Source organism: Ursus maritimus, unplaced genomic scaffold (assembly GCF_017311325.1).
Source record: "Ursus maritimus isolate PB19 unplaced genomic scaffold, ASM1731132v1 scaffold_14, whole genome shotgun sequence".
NCBI classification, from domain to species: domain Eukaryota; kingdom Metazoa; phylum Chordata; class Mammalia; order Carnivora; family Ursidae; genus Ursus; species Ursus maritimus.
In genome coordinates this window covers 2,050,785-2,068,959 of record NW_024423786.1, presented here as the reverse complement: position 1 = coordinate 2,068,959, position 18,175 = coordinate 2,050,785, and the positions used below count along the sequence as shown (strand labels likewise).

The window sequence follows — 18,175 nt, the reverse complement described above, 5'->3', positions numbered from 1 at the left end:
GCCAGCCCCCCCCCCCCCCCATTCCTGGGAGGGCCTCGGGGCTGCCCACACGCCAGCCCCGCACCAGGCCGTCACCCGTGTCTCACTTCACCAGAAGCCCGGGCATGCAGCTGACGCCACCACCAGGAGAAGGCACCTTCCCACGCAAAATGCCTTTCTGAGGTGGCACTTCCATCCAGGGGACACCTAGGGCACCCTGTGCAAAAGCAGGAATCCACCACGCTGCACGCCCCCCCCGGAGGACACCCCCGCTCTGCACCTCCGGCCATCCTGGGGCCTGTAAACCAAGAGAACGTGACCAAGTGGCTTGAAAAAAGTTGGCTTTATTTGTCACTTATTCACCTTAACTCAGTTATGCCATTTTGGCGTCCACAGTGACAGTCCCCTGGAAGCTGGGGTCAGCCCCCACCCACCGTGATCACGGACCACAGAGCACGAGCCACGCGGGGCCCACCCACAAGGCTGGCACCCACAGCGTGCCCGTGGGTGGGCCGAGCAGACTGCGTGCTGCGGGGAGGCACCGCGTCTCTGCTCAGGACTGGGTCTGACAAGGCCACGTGTGATATGGTGGGATGCCCTGGACTGGGGGGGTCGACAGACCTGTCGGGCCCAACCTGGTTCTGCTGCTGACTTGCCGGGTGGCTTTAGGCAAGTCGCTTCTTGTCCCTCGGTCGGTTTGTTTCCTGGTCAGCGCTGTGAGTGAGGTGTCCTAGGACTCGGACTCGGCTCTGCTGAGTCGTGACCGTGGCTCTGTGCTTCGAAGGCCACTGTGTGTCTGCTGCTGGTGGGGCGTCTCTCTCCGCAGGGCCCCGGGTGCTCCCTTCTTAGAACTGGGGCATCCTCCAGGAGAACTCCTCAGGCTCGTGCGCCCGACTTGCTGTCCCTGCTGCCAAGCACCGCCTGTCCCCTGAGGAGCCTCCCTGCAGGCCTCAGAAAAGGTTCCACGCCTAAAATCTAGGTCCCCTGTTACTACAAACAGAACTCATTTTAGACATCATCCTGAGTCTTTCCCTATCAAACACTGGAGCACTTACTAAAAAACAAAAACAAAATCCTAAGTTCTCTGACCCTGATTTCGCCACGGACGTGGGGCCTGCGCCCTCTTCTCTGCGGGGCGGTGCTGATGGAAATTAAGAGGAGACCGGTGGCATCTGGTCATTTACTTAACATGCATTTGGTCCTAGGCACAGTAAAAACAAGTGCTACCCACACGAAGGGAAATCCTCAGCCTGGAAGGTACGGGGGCCTGCGAAAGCGAAGCTGCCGTCTCTCCCCGTCTCCAGGGGTGAGCGGGAGGCCCGGCCCGCGACAACCACCAGGACTGCACAGACACACCTCACTTTGAGGGTCCTCCAGACAATGTCCACTTGGCTGGGCCACGCGCAACTCCGTAAGGCTGGCGAATCCTGGCCTCGCTCGATCAGAGACACAAACTGACGACAGACGACGTGGCAGAGCCAAGCCGACTCCGTGCGCTTCAGCCTCAAAGCCCGACCAGAACAGTCAACAAGAACAGCCAACAGGCACATGCAGAAAAATTAACAGATGGCCCAAGAGTGTCTTCTGGAAAACCCATCCCTTTCTTTTGGAAGAGGCTTGTTCCTAAAAAACTACTTATAAAAAGGGAAAACGATGGTGTCTTCCAGAGAAACAGTATGAAGCCAGATATTCTTACCCCTGATTGTGATAGGGACTCACTAGGGAGTCACGTCCACCAGAAAACAAGATCTGCTCTCAGCCTCGTGCCCTATGGCCACGATGGGAGACACGGCTACGAGGTTTGTGCTTCTAGCCACAAAGACGTTCTGTCGGTGGGGGAACAGCTCAGACCACTGCAGCCGCCTACGGCGCTGAGCAGGTGCAAAGGTTACAACAAAAGTTACATGGACACTTGGGGACAGTCCTTTACCGTCCCCACCTCTGGCAGTCAGCTCCATAAAACCTCCCTTCTACCGTTCTTTTTGCCAATGCCAGCATAAAAAGCAAAATTTCAAACTGGAAAAATTCTAGCACTTTACAAAGTGGAATGAAAGAATATGAAATTCAAAAACGTTATTAAACAAAAGTCCCGGTGCCGCAGCAGCACTCCCTGTGACGAGCACCCCACGGTGAGGCCTGTTCCCCTCCCTTGCAATTCCGGGCAGGGCCCCCTCTCCCTGGTCCGGGGAGACACGGCTCAGAACAGAAGGGCCCCCATGCTGCCGACCTCGCTCTGCTCCTTCACGAAGATTTCAAAGTACTGGTAGATGATTGTGACTGCAAGCAGGATCCCGGTTCCAGACCCGATGGCTCCCAGGAAGTCGGCCAGGACGGAGAGGGCCCCGATGCACAGCCCGCCGAAGGCCGCGGCGGTGGGGATGTACCTGGAGAGAGGGGGACGATCAGCCACGTGCCACCTGCAGGTCCCCACCCCAAGCCTGGCCACAGGAGGGCGCCGGGCCATCGGACATGCCCACCTCTGATTTAGGAACCTGACTCCGAGGTCACTCCACTACCTCCTTGACCCTTCACCGACTCACACGCCTTGATGGTCTCGACTAGGGCTGTGCTGTCCGGGAGGTGCCACGTGAGCCACACGTGGCTCAAGAAATGGGACTAGTCCAAATCGAGATGCTGAAGACATCACATGACGTTTTGAAGACAAGAATATAAAATATCTCATGATGCCTGTTCTTATGTTAGCTACAACTTGAAATTATATTCTGGACATGGGGAATTATATAAAATATATCTTTTAATTTAATCAGTTTCTTTTTACTTTCTTTTTAAGATATAGCCTACATACAGCATTTTGTTAGATTCAGATATACTTTTATTTTTTAACGTGGCTAGAAAATTTCCCAAGTGGCGTGCAATCTATCACGACTGAATGGTGGTATAAATCTAGAGGCCTCAGAGGAGTCTTAAGAAGAGAATGAAGGAGATTGCCTACTGCCCCTGCTAGAGATCTGAAAACCACCTGACACCTGCACCACTGGCTTTTCGTGTGGCTGCTTCCTTCAGGTGAGCGAGCAAGCTACGGGCCACGGGGCAGGCCTGCTCTGTCACCTGCTAGTGAACAGTTCTGCAGAACAGCCTCCCTCATCCATGTACGTACTGCCTGCGGCGTTTCCCAGTGGTGGTGGAGGAAAATGAGTCGTCACAACAGGCTCGAAAAGCCGGAGATACTTAGTACAGCACCCCGGCTGCGCGAGAGCCAGCTACGCGCTAAGGGAAAGGAGGTGCCGACGGCAAAGTGCCACACGAACACCCCGAGGGCCAGCCTGGAGCTTTCTCCTCTCCCGTACCTGACACCCTGCTGGTCACCAAGCGCTGCGGCCAGCCTCTCCTCTGCATCTCCAAGTTCCTGCAGCACTTGGGACCCCGTCCTCCCCCCGGTCCAAACTCCCACCGCGGCCTCTCGGCAGTCGGCCTTCCCTCCCTCTGGTGGGTCTGCCTCCAGCACTGAGCCTCCTCAAGGGACCCTGGGCATGGCCCCTTCCCCGAGCAGCCTCGCTAGGCTCACCTCACCTCAGCCCTCGTCTGCACTCAGGCAGCAGCCCTCAGAGCACAGGCATGTGTGTGGGGGGGGCAGGGAGCCCCATGCCCCAGCGGCCAGCCCACTGTCCATACCCTTACCACACCCTTGTGTACCCGCGGGGCCGCGTGCTGCTGTCTCGCTCCCTGGCGGCTCCCTCTTCGAGGAGAGGGGCTGCACGCATTTTTTATCCTATCCCCAGTCTCCAGCATCTAGCAAGCACCTAGCAAGAATTAGAGACACCGGGGTCTCTTCTATCCCGTTACCCGAGGGTAGGAGTTATTGAACCGGAAATCCCTAAGCCGGGTCAGGATGCCTGGTGTGGAAGGAAACCACAAACGCGGGGTCTGGGGGCCGGGGGCCAGCACTCACCGATTGAGCTCATGGACCATGGAAGTCTCTCGATGGCCCCTCATCACCATCTGCTGCTCCTTCAGCTGCTTTGCAACCTGCGTGACGCCCACCAAGGAGACAACGTTACGTCGGAAACCTGAACTTGAAGGGAAGGCAGACGGCTCCCGTGGGACTCAGCGCTCACAGCTCTTCCTCGTCCGCACCCTCGGCACCCACAGAGGCAACTGTGGCCTCGCCGTGGACGAGTCACGTGACGCAGCCTACCCGCATACGGCGGCTCCAGCTTCCCCAGCCGAGCGCTCGTCTACCGCGGGGCTCTATCTTTGGCCCTCACGGTTGAGGACGGCCCGCCATGCGCGTGGGGCGTCTGCGGGTGTTCACGGGCCGCTTTCTTCGGAAGAGGGGACAGGTGGAGACCCCTCAGGCCAAAAATGGGCGAGGACTACTGTTCCGCAGTCGGACCCCCTCTCTGGAAATTCACTGTACTTTATACTCACATCTTTGGCAGACGAGCCCGAGACCTCGATCCACGTTTTGGAGAAGAACGCACACGAGCCGAGCATGAACACGATATAGACCACAGCGTGGACGGGGTCTTCTAGCACAGAGCCGAAAGATTCCGGCGGGGACAGGTAATAGCAAAGGCCGCCCACCGGGTACGCGCGTGCCGGGCCCCCGGAAGAAGTATCCTGGAAAGAACACGCAGAACGCCGGTGAGGGCCGCTTCGCCATGCCTTCGCCTCAGGACAGAAAGAGCTCTGAGCAGGTGACGAAGCCGATGCCGCTCCGGTGCCCGCAGTACCTACGGCTCCCTCCCCGAAAAGGGACTCGACCGCGCTGAATCTGTCAAAGGCGTGACGAGCAAACACCTGTGGCGGAGACGCACGGATGCGGCGACGTGCCGCGGCGCCAGAGCGGAGGCCCGGGCAGCGGTACTTACGGACCAGGTGCCCAGCAGGCTGACGAGCAGGTTGCCGCTGAAGCGGGCGGACAGCATCTGGGAGATGACGTACAGGTTGGACACCAGGGCGGACTGCAGGATGATGGGGATGTTCGAGGTGTAGAAGAGCTTGATCGGGTACGTGTTGTACTGGCCTCGGTAACGGGCGGACTTGATGGGCAGGTCCACGCGGAAGCCCTGAGAGCCGAACAGAGCGGAACGGCCTTCACTGCCTCACCCGGCCCCCTGCCCGGAGCCCAGCCCGGCTGCGGACCACTGCCGGGGAGCTGGCCCCAAGCATCGCCTCCAAGGCTCTGGGGTCCCCCTGCCGTACCCATCTCTGGACCTGGGGGCATCGGAACAGAAGGTTCCCAGAAGGGGCGCCTGGGTGGCTCAGTCGGTTAAACGTCTGCCTTCGGCTCAGGTCATGATCCCGGGGTCCTGGGATCGAGTCCCACATCTGGCTCCTTGCTCAGAGGGGAGTCTGCTTCTCCCTCTCCCTCTGCCCCTCCCCCCTACTCCTGTGCTCTCACGCTCTCTCATTCTATTCTCTCTCTCAAATAAATAAATCAATGTAAAAAAAAAGAAAAGAAAAAAGAAAAGGTTCCCAGAAGTACTGGCTCAAAAACACACCAAAGCCCAGCAGAGATAATCCCATTTTTGTCAGAAACCAAAGTCGAGCACATTATATCCAGCTCTACATAGAATATACTAGAAAAGCCTGAAGAACACATGCCCCAGTCCTAGCAGTGCTTCTCTCACCTATGCTTTCAGTGGCCCCAAGGCCATGTCAAAACAGCACCTGCCTCGTACTGCGCAACGGCCCTTTAGGAGGTTTCTAATCATACGCAGAAGCCAAGCTTTTCTAGGAATACGGCCTCTCCCTCGGAAACCCCTGGAGGAAGGGTTTCTTTGATATGATTTTCACAAACTCTTAGCGCCTAAAACAGGGCTCAGAATACGTAGGACTTAAACTCTGCATGCTCCAAACGCAAATACTTGCCAAGCCCCTGAAGAGTCCGCTTGTTCGTAATGAGGCAGCTGAGTCTTAGCCAGAGGAACAGAACTGTTTGCTCCTCGGAAAAAGCATTTCCCTGGTTTAAATACCTTTCTAACAAGCATTCAACTACTCCCAACTGCTGTCTCCTGTCAATAAATATTAGAATACGAAGTGGCTGATCAAACATACAAAGATTAATCCGACTACAGAAAAGCAACTGGCAGTTCAGCTCTCGTCCCAGAAGCAAATGACACAGACTGATCACTCAAAAGGTAAGAGGAAGGCCTTTTCCAGCATGAGGCTCTTGCCTGCAATTACGGTACAAACTTTGGGTAAGTCAGAGACGAGGTGTTAGTCTGGTTACTTTTCGCTTCTCTTGACCTAAGAACTTAAAAATAGGGGCACCTGGGTGGCTCAGCTGTTAAGTGTCTGCCTTTGGCTCAGGTCATGATCCCAGGGTCCTGGGATCAAGCCCCGCATCAGGCTCCCTGCTTGGCAGGAAGCCTGCTTCTCCCTCTCCCACTCCCCCTGCTTGTGTTCCCTCTCTTGCTGTGTCTCTGTCAAATAAATAAAATCTTTAAAAAAAAAAAAGAACTTAAAAATATATCTTCTCTGTGGGCCGTCGGGCCCAACTCAAAGGAACACGATTCTGGAAATGTCAGCTCTGCCTCAATGGTGTTTCGTCCCAGTAAGTCCCCCGACTCATGGGGGGACGTGGGAGGCACATGTCCCACTCACATGGTACCTGTGTCCTTCAAATGCCATCTCATTTCAGTACAACGTGATGGGACAGGCTCCCCCCAGGGTGTGGGTGGGGGACGCGGATGCCAAGGCATCCTGACCCTTAAATGCAAACCATCAAAACTCGCCGTGCTGGGATCTGGACGCACCTGGAAATAGATCACCACTGCAAAGACAAAGATGGTGGCGATCAGATTCATGAGGTTGGGAAGATTCTGGCGGTAGAAGGCCTCTCGAAGGGCTCGGACCTTGTCAGTGCGTGTGGCCAGTAGGTGGAACAGTGCGATGATGGCGCCTTCGAATTCCATTCCTGTTGGTGAAGGAGAGGACGCAGGGGGTAAAGAAACAAACCACCAGCTAAACTTGGCTCTAAGGGTCTTCTTAGTGGCCAAAAAGACTAAGTCCTATCATTCGCAGTACCCATTCCCACAACCACAGGGAGAGAGTTCTCTCATCTGTTGCTTTTGTAGAGAAAAGGAAAGGGCTAGTCTACCTTTTGAATTAATTGCTCTCAGTTCTTTAGCACGTATGAGTCAATGGCTACCGGAGGTGTGGCGGGACGATCAGTTACTAAACCATAAAGGCAGGTCTGCTCAACTCCAGCGGGGGGGGCCCAACACTGAAGAGGGGCCTCCCGGCTGCCACATTCTCTTCCCGGAAATGCCTGGGCAGTCCGAGCATCAGCAGCTCTGAGGGGCAGGCGGGGCTCGGGCTCTGCTCCCTCCACGGATGGCCAAGCAGAAAGGACCACATGAGTGCCCACCACGTGGCTGATCCAAATCCGAGTTGAGGCCCTACCCCGAGAGGGCGCGGAAGGAGACAGGCCAGTAAGAGCCAGGAAACCACAGCCACGAAGCAGACTGAGCTCAAAGAGCGAGAATGGGTACTTGACCCGAGGAGCAGGCAGCAGAGGGGCAAGTGAGAGGAACCTGGGGCGCACAGGGTGTTAGTAAGGCCTACAGATCTCTTAATTTTCAAGAACTTTATAGAGTTAAACAAAAGCTAGAGCAAGAAACAAGAGCGCTGCGTTACTGTGTCATCTCTGCTAACCCAGGAGACTCGAACTATGTCATGACATCGTCTGGCGGCGCGCATGCGTGAAGCTAGTGCCGTGTCTAGAGCCATGGCCTCTGAGGGCAGCTGGCGGTACTGGTGACAGCAGCGTGAGGTGTGCCTCGGGACTGTCGTGCTACAGCATTTGCTCGAGTTTCTAACACACGGCGGCTGGCACCACCTGCTGCTTTTCCCGGAGCATTTCAAGACGACGCTTTGGGCCAACCATCTGATGGGCATCACCACTGACCTCTTCTGGAATGAGGCTTCTGTGAAAGAAACACTGTCCCAACTGTCCGTAACTCCTCATCTCACAGTGATGCTGTCCTCGGTCCCCACGCACCCCTGCTCCCAGGCTCGTGACAGCACTGGACTGTCTTCCCAGGGCACGGGCTTCAGGGATCTTCGAGCTGGAGCCAGGACAAGCGCATGCCTCACAGAGGTGGCTGCCCCAGCTGCCGGGAAGAACTCGCTCCTTTCTGCCCTCTGTCTGCGCTGCCCCCCACCCCCATACCTCTGACCTCAGCTCCGACTCCTCTCCCCCTGCTCATTCTGCACCGGCTACACATGCTGAGCTTGCCCACCAGCTACACTCCCACCTCAGGGCCTTTGCGGCTGCGTTCCCTCCAAATGGGACATCCTTCCCCCACACTCACACGGGTGCCTCTCCTCTGCAGGACTTTGCTCCAAGGCGGGGGGCTGCTGAGAGGGGTCTTCCCGATCACCGGACTAACCCTGTGACTGTGTCTCCACCTTCTTTCCCTGCCTGGTTTCCCGAGGCACCTGCTGTAACACCCGCCATACGGAACAGCTCACTGTGTCCCCAGTGCCTAGAAGAGCGCCTGGCCCTTCGGGGGTGCCTGGTAAAGTTCTTGCTGAGTGGAGGGCAATGCCAGGGCTGAGCTCTAGCTCTCTTGCAATGCACGGCCTGCTGCATCTCGGGGGAAGACGGAGCTTCCAAGCGCGAAGAGTTACTTCAGGCACAGAGGCCAATGGTCCCCGCTAATCCCATCTGGGCTGTTCCCACTTGCCTAGGGAATGGCTTTCTCCCAGGCTGAGGGTCACGGTCACGAACGTGTTTCCATGTGCACAAGCCACACCGTAGCAGAGTTCCAGATGTGCTGCCATGCTGCCTTCTCAGGCCTGTGACCTTTGTGACCCCTGCCCTCCTCCAGGGTCCAGTCCTCAGGACCCCACTCTTCCCTTTCCCTTCACCCCGCAGTTCTCACGGCAACACTTATTGCCCACACACGCGGCTTGGAGGGGCCCTTCCTGGCTGCGCTTCTCTCGGGCTCGGTCCCGAACACAACCAGCTGACAGCACAACACTTTTAAAGCCAGAAACAAACCCAACTTTGCTCTGCGATTTTCCATCACCCTTGAAAGAACCTCCTTTGTCCCATCTCTTACACTCTCATTGCCGCGTGCCCTTGCTCCGTGATTTCCATGAGGGGCTAGCTTGTCAAAGCTGGACGACGGAACAGCTATCGGGCTATGTTCTCTGCCCGTCTTCCCCTCCAGTCCAGGCTGAATCACTCCTTCCACACTCCAACCCCTCATGCCTCACTGGCCTGCTCAATGGAAGGTGGCTCCTTGGTCGGGGCTTCCGAGCCTTTACTGACTCCTCCCCTCCTGGGCCCCACTCTGGTATCACTTCTCATATTCAGGAAGCTCCCAGGCCAGTTCCAGTGGTAGTCTTCACACACCCGAACCCATGATCCCTTCACTCTCCTGCCCTTCCACACCCATCCCTGAAAAACCTTCCCTTCCACGCTCTCGTTTCTCCCAATTTGTCCTGGATTTCCTACAATTCCAGAAGTGCCCAGGGAGGAACCAAGTCTGCTCCTGTCCCCTCTTCACTGAGGCTCTTCTGACAGTTCCTATGTCAAGTTATTCTCTTTTCCCTGTAATCTATTGGGTGCATGTGGCCTTCACTTGTCCACAGACCTACTCTGAGTCTCACTAATGAGATCATGTGGCCTCTGGACACCAGGGACGGTTTCCAACATTCATCTCAAAGAAAAATAAACACACATGAATATTTATTTCTCATGAAACCTTTCTGAGTAAATGACATATTTAGTGATGAAAAGACCTGATTTTTCCTTTCCTAATAAGTCACACTTCCCTTAGTATTTAGGAAGTTTTATTATTAAAGACACTGCCTGTAACAAGATTCCCTTCCGTGTAGGCAGAACACTTACACGCGACATACATCTCCTCTGAGCCAGGCATTACAGAATTTCATGTTATTTCTCATTAATCCTGGCACCCGTGGCTCACAGGCAGAGGAATGTGCCCAAGGCTACCTAACTACTACTAGCAACAGCCAGGACTTAAAGCCAGTGAGCTCCAAGTTCACGCCTCTCTCCCAAAACTGCCCCTCACACAGGCAAGTACTTCGGTTCCGTAATTTCATTTTTAGAAACGTATTCACCGCGAGCGACCGCCAAGATAGGTAAAGGCGAACGTGTGAGGATGGACGCTGTCTCACTGTTGCAACAACAGCGAAACTGGAACCCTCAATGTCCACCACGGGAAGACTGCTTATAATAAATGTTGCTTCATCCTTGCAACGGGAAGTCCATGCTGTGCTGAGGAAAACGAGGCAAAATTATGTATTTCGGCACGGCAAATGCCCATGAAATACACGACAAATCCAAGTCAGACATCTTTATGAGCACAAAACTATCTGTGTTTAAAAAATTCTGCAGATAGAGATTACCTTAAAAACAAAAACCCTGCAGATACACCCAGGAAAATTAGAAGAGACGAACCTAAAGCTAACCTGATTTTTCCTTGGAATGGGGGAACTTCTGTTTCCTGCCTTGCACGTGTTGGTACTTTTTACTAAGCCCCGTCCCCAGGGAAGGCCAGGGCCCTTACCTCGGCCAGTGTTGACAGTGGTGGGGCTGAACGCCTTCCACACGATGGTCTCGCAGATGTTAGTGGCAATGAAGAGGGAGATCCCAGAGCCCAGGCCGTACCCTTTTTGCAGAAGTTCATCCAAAAGTAAGACAATTAAGCCGGCAACAAAGAGCTGGGAAAATTTAAACAGAAAAGAAAAAAAATAAAGAAACCTAAACAGACTGCACGTTACTGTTCTCCACGGGCCTGGTTCTTTCCTTCTGCAGTACCAAGCTTCTCTGCTATCAGTGCTAAAGGCGGAGTAGACCTTCCTCTGGTGAACTCGGAAAAGCCACCACAGGGCCCTGGCTTCTTCTCATGCTGCTTCTATGCACGCCTCCAAGCTGCCGTTTGGGAAGTCTGAGTGAGTGTGAGGGGCTACTCAGAAGCGGGGATACGTCACAGCCACATTTACCTGTATGGTGATCAACAGGCAGATGCCAGCGCCCATTTCGGAAGGGTCTCCGTACATTCCTGTCATCACGTACACGATGGACTGGCCGATGGTAATGATCATGCCAAACACTGCAAGCACAAGAAAACGGTGTTCTCAAAGTGGGGCACTGCATGGTCTGGAGAGAACAGTGCCGGAACACCCCCTGTGCGCCAGGCACCGGGGAGGAGGACGATGGAGATGAATACACACACTGCCTGCGAGGGGCTCGATCCAGGAACACTCAGCGGCCCCATGGCCTAAGTACCAGAGTACTGGGTACAAGTACTCAAATGCCTTCTAACAAAAGCCCGCAACCGCTTCAATTTCAGCTTCTCCTAAATTCGCTTTCCTTTCAGTGATGGCAGGAGAAAAAGAGTTGAAATGTACTAATCTAGTTCTTTTTTTTTTTTTTTTTTTAAGCTTTTATTTATTTGACAGAGAGTGAGAGAGCACAAGCAGGGGGAGATGCAGAGGGAGGAGGAGAAACACTGAGCAGACAGCCCAATGAGGGGCTTGATTCCAGGACCCCAGGATCATGACCTGAGCCGAAGGCAGACGCTTAACTGACTGAGCCACCAAGGCGCCCCTCTAACCTAGTTCTTATGAAAGGTGAGTCAGGGAGCAAGAGAAGACAACAACGTCCAGAGGCACGTGACTTGGTGAGGGTGCCGACCTGCAGCACCCAAACTCAGGTCAGGTCACTTGGCCTCTGGAGAGGTCCCCAGCTTGACTATGTGCCCGGGCCCTCTACAGGCCCGTCATCCGGGTCCGAGTCCAGAATACTGAATATTAACTCTGGGATAAAGCGATCCCTTCCCAGCTTGTAGTTAATGTGCTTTTGAAGGAAAAACTCACAAAGCAGTCAATTTAGTTACTAGTCCCATTTCCTCAGCCACAAAGCTCTTTTGACCAAAGACACTTTCCTTTTTGTACGCACATGGCTTTGCTTCTTGTAGCTCATTAGACTCCATTGTTAGGCACAGTGGAATCCACGTTTTTATTGGTTCCACAATACTAGATGGGTTTGGGATTCAGTTTCAGCTTTTCTGCTTAGTTTGCACATAAAATACAATTTTACTCCAAAGTGCCCATCAAATAGTTTCCATTTGACTTTTTAAAAAGGTGCCTAATAAAATGGATGTCTTATGACAGAAAAATGTCAAAACATTGTCCAAGACCAAAAAGAAAACAGCTGATTTGTGCTTTTGAAAAATAATACATGTGTACATTTTTAAATCCTGATTTGTGTCTGAAACTGACAAGTCTGAATTGGATTAGTCTTTCTTGCTCAGTTAACCTGCTAACTTCAGAAGATGTGTAAAACATGCTGGTGTGGAAGAAAACATGGCAGCGTAGGCAACTGTAAATGTCATTTCCTAATTAATACATTTCACTTCACAGCCAGAGGCTGCACGTGGTTCACTCTGAGGACGGGTTACTATTACTAGTAACACATTATCGGCTATAAAGCAAATACCATTATTATGCTCACTATTACAGATGAAGAGATGGAAACTTCAGAACTGTCATCTAACTTCGTCCCGGGTCACAGAGCTAGGAAATAGCAGAGCTGGACTGAGAGGATCCCTTCCCCCTAAGCTGAATCCTTTCCAACTCCCAGCAGAGAGAAAACACCACTTGTTGGGTAACTACTACATGCCAGGCACTGAGAGAGGCTTTACACACGCTCTTCAATTGAAGTCTTAACAACGGCTCTGAAGTTTTCCTTCTACATGGTAAGGAAATTGTGGCTGGTGGAGGGCAAGACCTCCAAGCCCTGCTCCTTCCCCTTGATCACATGGCGTCTGGGGCCTGTGACACCCACTCCCTGCCTCGTCCAGCTGGTCCAAGTGCTCTCTCGCTAACACAGCCCACAGTACACCTACAGGGTCGGTGGGCCAAGGAGGTTACATCGTACAAAAAAACCTGTTTCGATGCCCTAAACTTTAGAGCAAATTTGAATTCTCACCTACAGACATGTGAACGTTATTCAAAATCTCACTTACACTTCTGGGCTCCATTGAAGAGGGCTCGGTCTTTCGGGGTGTCACCAACTTCAATTATTTTGGCGCCAGCCAAGAGCTGCATGATGAGGCCAGAGGTGACAATGGGAGAGATACCCAGCTCCATCAATGTGCCTTGAAGAAAGGGAAAGGCAAAACACAGCCAGGATGAGCTTGCAAAAGCAACACATTATTAAGAAAATGAATGAGCAAAATTCGAGGGTGTACCCTGTATACAAATCCGATGTGTTTCAGTTTGCTAGCAGCATTTAATTTCAAAAATAATCCCCAAATATCAACGATTAGAGTATAATTCAATTCATTCTGTTCTGTCAGCCAGGCAACATCTTATTCTGTTTAGGAAGTCACGTGGCATTCAAACAGATGACTGCATTTAAATTCACCCCAGATTCATTCTGGTTTTACAGAGATAAGAAAGGTTCGTCTCTTCATCAGTTAATAAAAAAGGATAACATTCAAATAATTTCCAGAGTTGGAAAGAAGGTCTGCACCATTGTATCTGGTTGTGAATAAACCTCTATTTCCATTATGCTAAAATACGCTACACTTCCAACTGATTTAGAACTTAATTTGAACTATGTTTAAAAAGCGAGTTAATCGAAAGCAGTATCAACATAAATGTTCAAATCCTCCCGCCACAGGTAATGGGTTAAAGTATACAAAACACCGTTACGTGTTTTTTGGACACGTATATGTAACCTACAGATATGTAGCTCAGAAATAAATTACATATTCCAAAGAATGTTATCAAAACAGGAGAAAGACTGGCACAAATGTCATCATTTCAGTTGTTTAAAAAAACATCCTAGTTTTTCCGTGTTTTTTTATCCTCTATGACCTAGACTTATCTTGTTATTACAGGTTTTGTGTTGCATTCAAATGCCTTGGAGCTGAACTGGGCATCTGCTGGGGCTATTCAGCACAGCGCGCTAACATTCTTCTCTAACACTCTCTGAATTCCACACAAAGCCAAAGCCTGTGATTGAACTGCAGGCGGCCAGTCAAATCCACATGGCAGAGAGGTAGCGATGGCCAGAGTCCTACCTCTGTTAGAGGCGAGAATCACTCTCATCCAATAGAAAGGGTCGGCTGAATCTGAAGACATGATACCAAACAGCGGGATCTGGAAACAAGCAGAGAAAAGGAGTCAGCACACTGACCCCCGCCTGCTCTTCACCCCCCCGATTCTGGAACGGGGACTGCGCTTACCTGGCAGCATACTAAGAAGATAAAGAGGGTGATTGCGGTCCACAGCACTTTCTCCTTAAACTGAATCTAGAGTGGAAGAGAATGCACTAAAGCTGTAGTTATTGATACAAACAAGTTGAGAGAAATGAACTCGAATTGGACCCCTTTCTCTGTTCACCAGAGAAGTGAGCCAACACTTCAAACCGTGTGCCAAACATAAGCACTGAAACCGAAGTACATGTACTGCATGCTTCCTATGTACAAGGCAGTTATGCAGAAACCTTCACAAGTACCATTTCACTGGACCCTCGTATCATATAGTGCCATCTTTACAGTGAGAAACCAAAGTCTTAGGAAAACTAACTTGCCCCAAATCCCACAGCTGAAGTGAGTTTTGAGCGCAAAACCTGTGCTCTTAATCACCAGCATTAACAGTTTAGGGTCAGACCCCAGATCAAACAATGTCGCAACAGCAAGGGATCCCTCAAACAGACCAGTCCTTACAACCAGCCAACAATCACTTCTCATTCAAAAAGATTTTGTAATTGATCAAATCTTGCAATTCTGTAGCTAACTAATCTGCAATGTGTGAGAGTTTGACAGTGTATTTGCTATGAATTAAGGGTAAAACAATGTAATAAAAAGTACTGGGGGGAAGGCAGGGAGAGCTACACCTTTAACCTACTCAATGCCTACTAACAGCACCTATTTACAACGTTTCACAACTCTTCACATCAGGCCAAGTGACTACTGGGAATTATTTTATAAATGACAAGTAAGTACCATCCGAAAAATTCAGAATCCCTGCCCAAGGTCCCTCTGGTATCAAGTAGAACTGGCAGCTTTTCCAGGTGTTCTGCCTCACCGACTGAGTGCCTTCCCTAGGACTTGCTGCCTATCCTACAAGAAGGGGCTTAAAAGGGCCTAAAAAAACACCATAATTATTGTGTGGACTGAGGATTTTGATATGGAAAAACACCTTGCGAGAGACAGTGTTAAGTGAACAGAACTGTGCTCTGAAAAAGTACTTTTTAACTGGAGGGGAGAAGAAGTCTAAAGTCTACGTGAGCTCCAAGACAGAGTCTGGCTCTCCGGTCAGAACAGAAGTTGAGGTCTTCCATGACTGCCACTTTAGGCAGACCCCAAGGAGACCGCCACACAAAGGCAGCGGGCATTCAGGGTCCAACACTCCACATGAAGCTGGGGCAAATTCACAGAACCCTCCTTCCTCTTAAGAATGCTCCCCTTCCCACCTGTCACCTCACTGCACTGCACCAAGAAATTAGGAGGCCAAGGGAAGGCAACACCACTTCTGGCTACCCAGGAACACAACACGCCTGTGTTGAAAGGATTCTTTATGGGGAAAAAAGAGTAGACAATTTTTATAAGACTCCTCATTTCTTAATAACCAAGTCTCTCCTGGATGCAGCCAAATTCAACAACAAAACTTCAAAAGCTCTTTATCCCAGCCCTGTCTACGTTAACTTTGAAACAGCCCCTGAATTAGCCAACGATCACTTCTCATTCAAAAAGCTTTGGAATTGATAAAATCTTGCAATTCTGTAGTTAATTAATTTGTAATGTGTGATAGTTTGACAGTGTATTTGCTATGAATTAAGGGTAAAACAATGTAATAAAAAGTACTGGGGGAGGAGGCCGGGAGCCCACCCCATACATCCTCTGTTACAAAAGCCTCGAAACCACTCTCATCTTCTATCGACTTCCACCAAGCATTTTCTAATCACCTGGCCCTTCCACTGCTCCCCACCACCCTTTATGTTCTAGCAATATGGAACTACAGCTAACACCCTCCTACCTGCTTGTCTGCTTTGCACACCATGTATCCCTTATGCTGGAATTCCTTTCCCTCTCCTCAAAAAAACTTCTATTCTTCCATTAAAACCACCATCAGAAACTGCATCTTCCAGAATTAATCCCTTCCTGAGCCACTGCTACACCCTGCACATATTTTCACTGCTACATCTACCACACTTAGTTACAAGGCCAAGGTCAGACAGCTATTAAGAGGTTTGTGAAGGGTGGGTCCCAGGCTTGTCTACCTCCAGAGCCATACTCTTTCTACTATGCTAGGGAGTTGGGGTGGAAGGGACAACTCTGTCTTGAGGGGTTGCCCATCAAAGGCAGCACGTATGTGGAGCACTTATACAAATGACTTTAAGTTAAAAAAAAAAAAAAAAGGAGACTTCAAGAACGTTAAGTGTCCATATTGATGTCAAGTACACGGATGTATATGTGAATGCATGAACAACAGTCTGAAAAGAATCTAAAGACAAAAATCTTTTACTATTCATTCTCTTGAAAGCAAGAATGCAAATAAAACTTCCCCATTGTTTAACAGCTTCACCAACATTGGCAACACTCGCTATCCTGGGCTGTAGCTGTGTAGGAACAGAAATTCTGATAAAGGTTCTACGTTTTTATCTTCTCATGTTTTAATATGTCTGCTGTAAAAAGCAGGGTTCACAAAACGCTTATTTTCTCTGTACCTCTTCCCGAGACCGTCAGAGTACTAACTCATTTGCACAGGATAAAGTGACTGCTCTTAGCTCCTTTTTTGCATACCGAAAGTTTCTCCTAGGAAAAGAAAAACCCAGCCATGAAATGCTCCCGTTGGAGGTGAAGGAAAGGTAACTCAACCCCAGTATCCTGAGGCTTTTGAGGCCTTATTCATTCACCACCGAGACCCACTTTTGGGACAGAGCAAACCGGAGGTTTTGTTTGCTGGAGTAATATCCACAAAAGACGCTCCAAATTAAGTACCATGATTCCGGTGGAAATTCCCACACAACCAGATCACCTTCCGACAAAGCTCAGGAGTATACACAACTACACTCCAGGAGGAAGGGATGGGAAACAGAGTTTCCATCTGGCGTGTTGAAGCCATTTTTAATAGTACCGTAAACTTCGAGCGCCCAGACAGTTCGTGAAACCTTCTTGGACGGCGATTTGGGGAACTTACCTTCCTCTCGGGCTTCTGAATTTCCGGCAGGATGACACAGAAGGGCTTGATGACTTCCAGAAATTTGACTTTGATGGGAGAGACAAAAGCAGAGTTAGGGCACGTGAAAACCTTCCCCGCTCCCTGGGGAACCCTTCCGCCTAGCATGAGTAGGAGCAGGGACTAGGGGCGCAGACCGCGCACGGGGGCACGCGAGGACCCCGAGGAGAGCCGGGGGCGCGAGCCTCGGTCCGCGGGGACCCGGGCGGGCTAGGGGTTTGGCCGCTCGCCCGGACCGGTGAGGGGAAAGGGGATTCTGATCCTTCCCGGCGTTGCCAGGGCTGCCCGAGGGACTCACTCGCCATGGCGGCGGCTGCTCTGGCTCCGGATCCCGCTTCTGCTCCGCTCCGGGGCGAGTGAAGTGAGGCTGTCCGCGGCCCAGCCCGCTCGGGATCGCTGCACCTCCGTCAAGAGACACGTCAGTGCTAGCACCGCGGCGAGCGGCGCGGCGCGGCGCGGGGCGGAGCTGGGGGCGGGCCGCACACTGCTTCCGCTTCCTGCCACGCGCTGCGGGCCGCTCGCTGCGCCGCACGGCGGCCGCCGAGACCACAACTCCCGGCATGCAGCGGGGCTCCTGGGCGTCCCGGGAAGAGCGAGCGAGTCGCCGGAACGGGGCGGGGCGCGGGGCACGCCGGGATTGAGCGCGTGCGGCTGCACAGACCTGGCTAAGCGACAGCGCGCGGTTGAAGGGTGTGCCTCGGCTCTGGGGGCCGGGCGGCTGCGGGCTGGTGGAGAAACCAAGGCAAAGGGCAGAAGCCGTCTGCGTTCACAGCCCCGTGAGCAAGGCGGTGTCCCAGGTCACTTCTATGCCCTTCATAGTACTTATAACTCTGAATTAGTGAATAGAGTGTAAGCTCCTTTGATCAGGAGCCAGTGTCCCGGCGCAGACCGAAATGCCTGGCTCCTAGTAGGTGCCTGTCTGGTGAGGCCGACGGAACACCTTCGTTTGTTGAGTCATTCAGCAAACCGGAGGCCTGCCCTGGGCATGGGGTCTCGG

At 51.9% G+C, this 18,175-nt stretch overlaps 1 protein-coding gene across 1 annotated transcript; it reads right to left on the bottom strand.

Moving 5' to 3' along the window:
* Positions 1 to 307: 307 nt before the first annotated feature.
* Positions 308 to 17,633, bottom strand: SEC61A1 (SEC61 translocon subunit alpha 1). The gene is made up of 12 exons (XM_040628367.1): positions 17,477 to 17,633; positions 17,140 to 17,207; positions 14,181 to 14,246; positions 14,016 to 14,094; positions 12,954 to 13,085; positions 10,927 to 11,036; positions 10,491 to 10,644; positions 6,702 to 6,862; positions 4,812 to 5,009; positions 4,369 to 4,560; positions 3,890 to 3,966; positions 308 to 2,363 (listed from the first exon to the last, which is right to left on the bottom strand). The coding sequence occupies exons 1-12, from the start codon at positions 17,481 to 17,483 to the stop codon at positions 2,177 to 2,179; spliced, it is 1,431 nt and encodes a 476-aa protein (XP_040484301.1). The 5' UTR covers positions 17,484 to 17,633; the 3' UTR covers positions 308 to 2,176.
* Between the last annotated feature and the right edge of the window lie 542 nt (positions 17,634 to 18,175).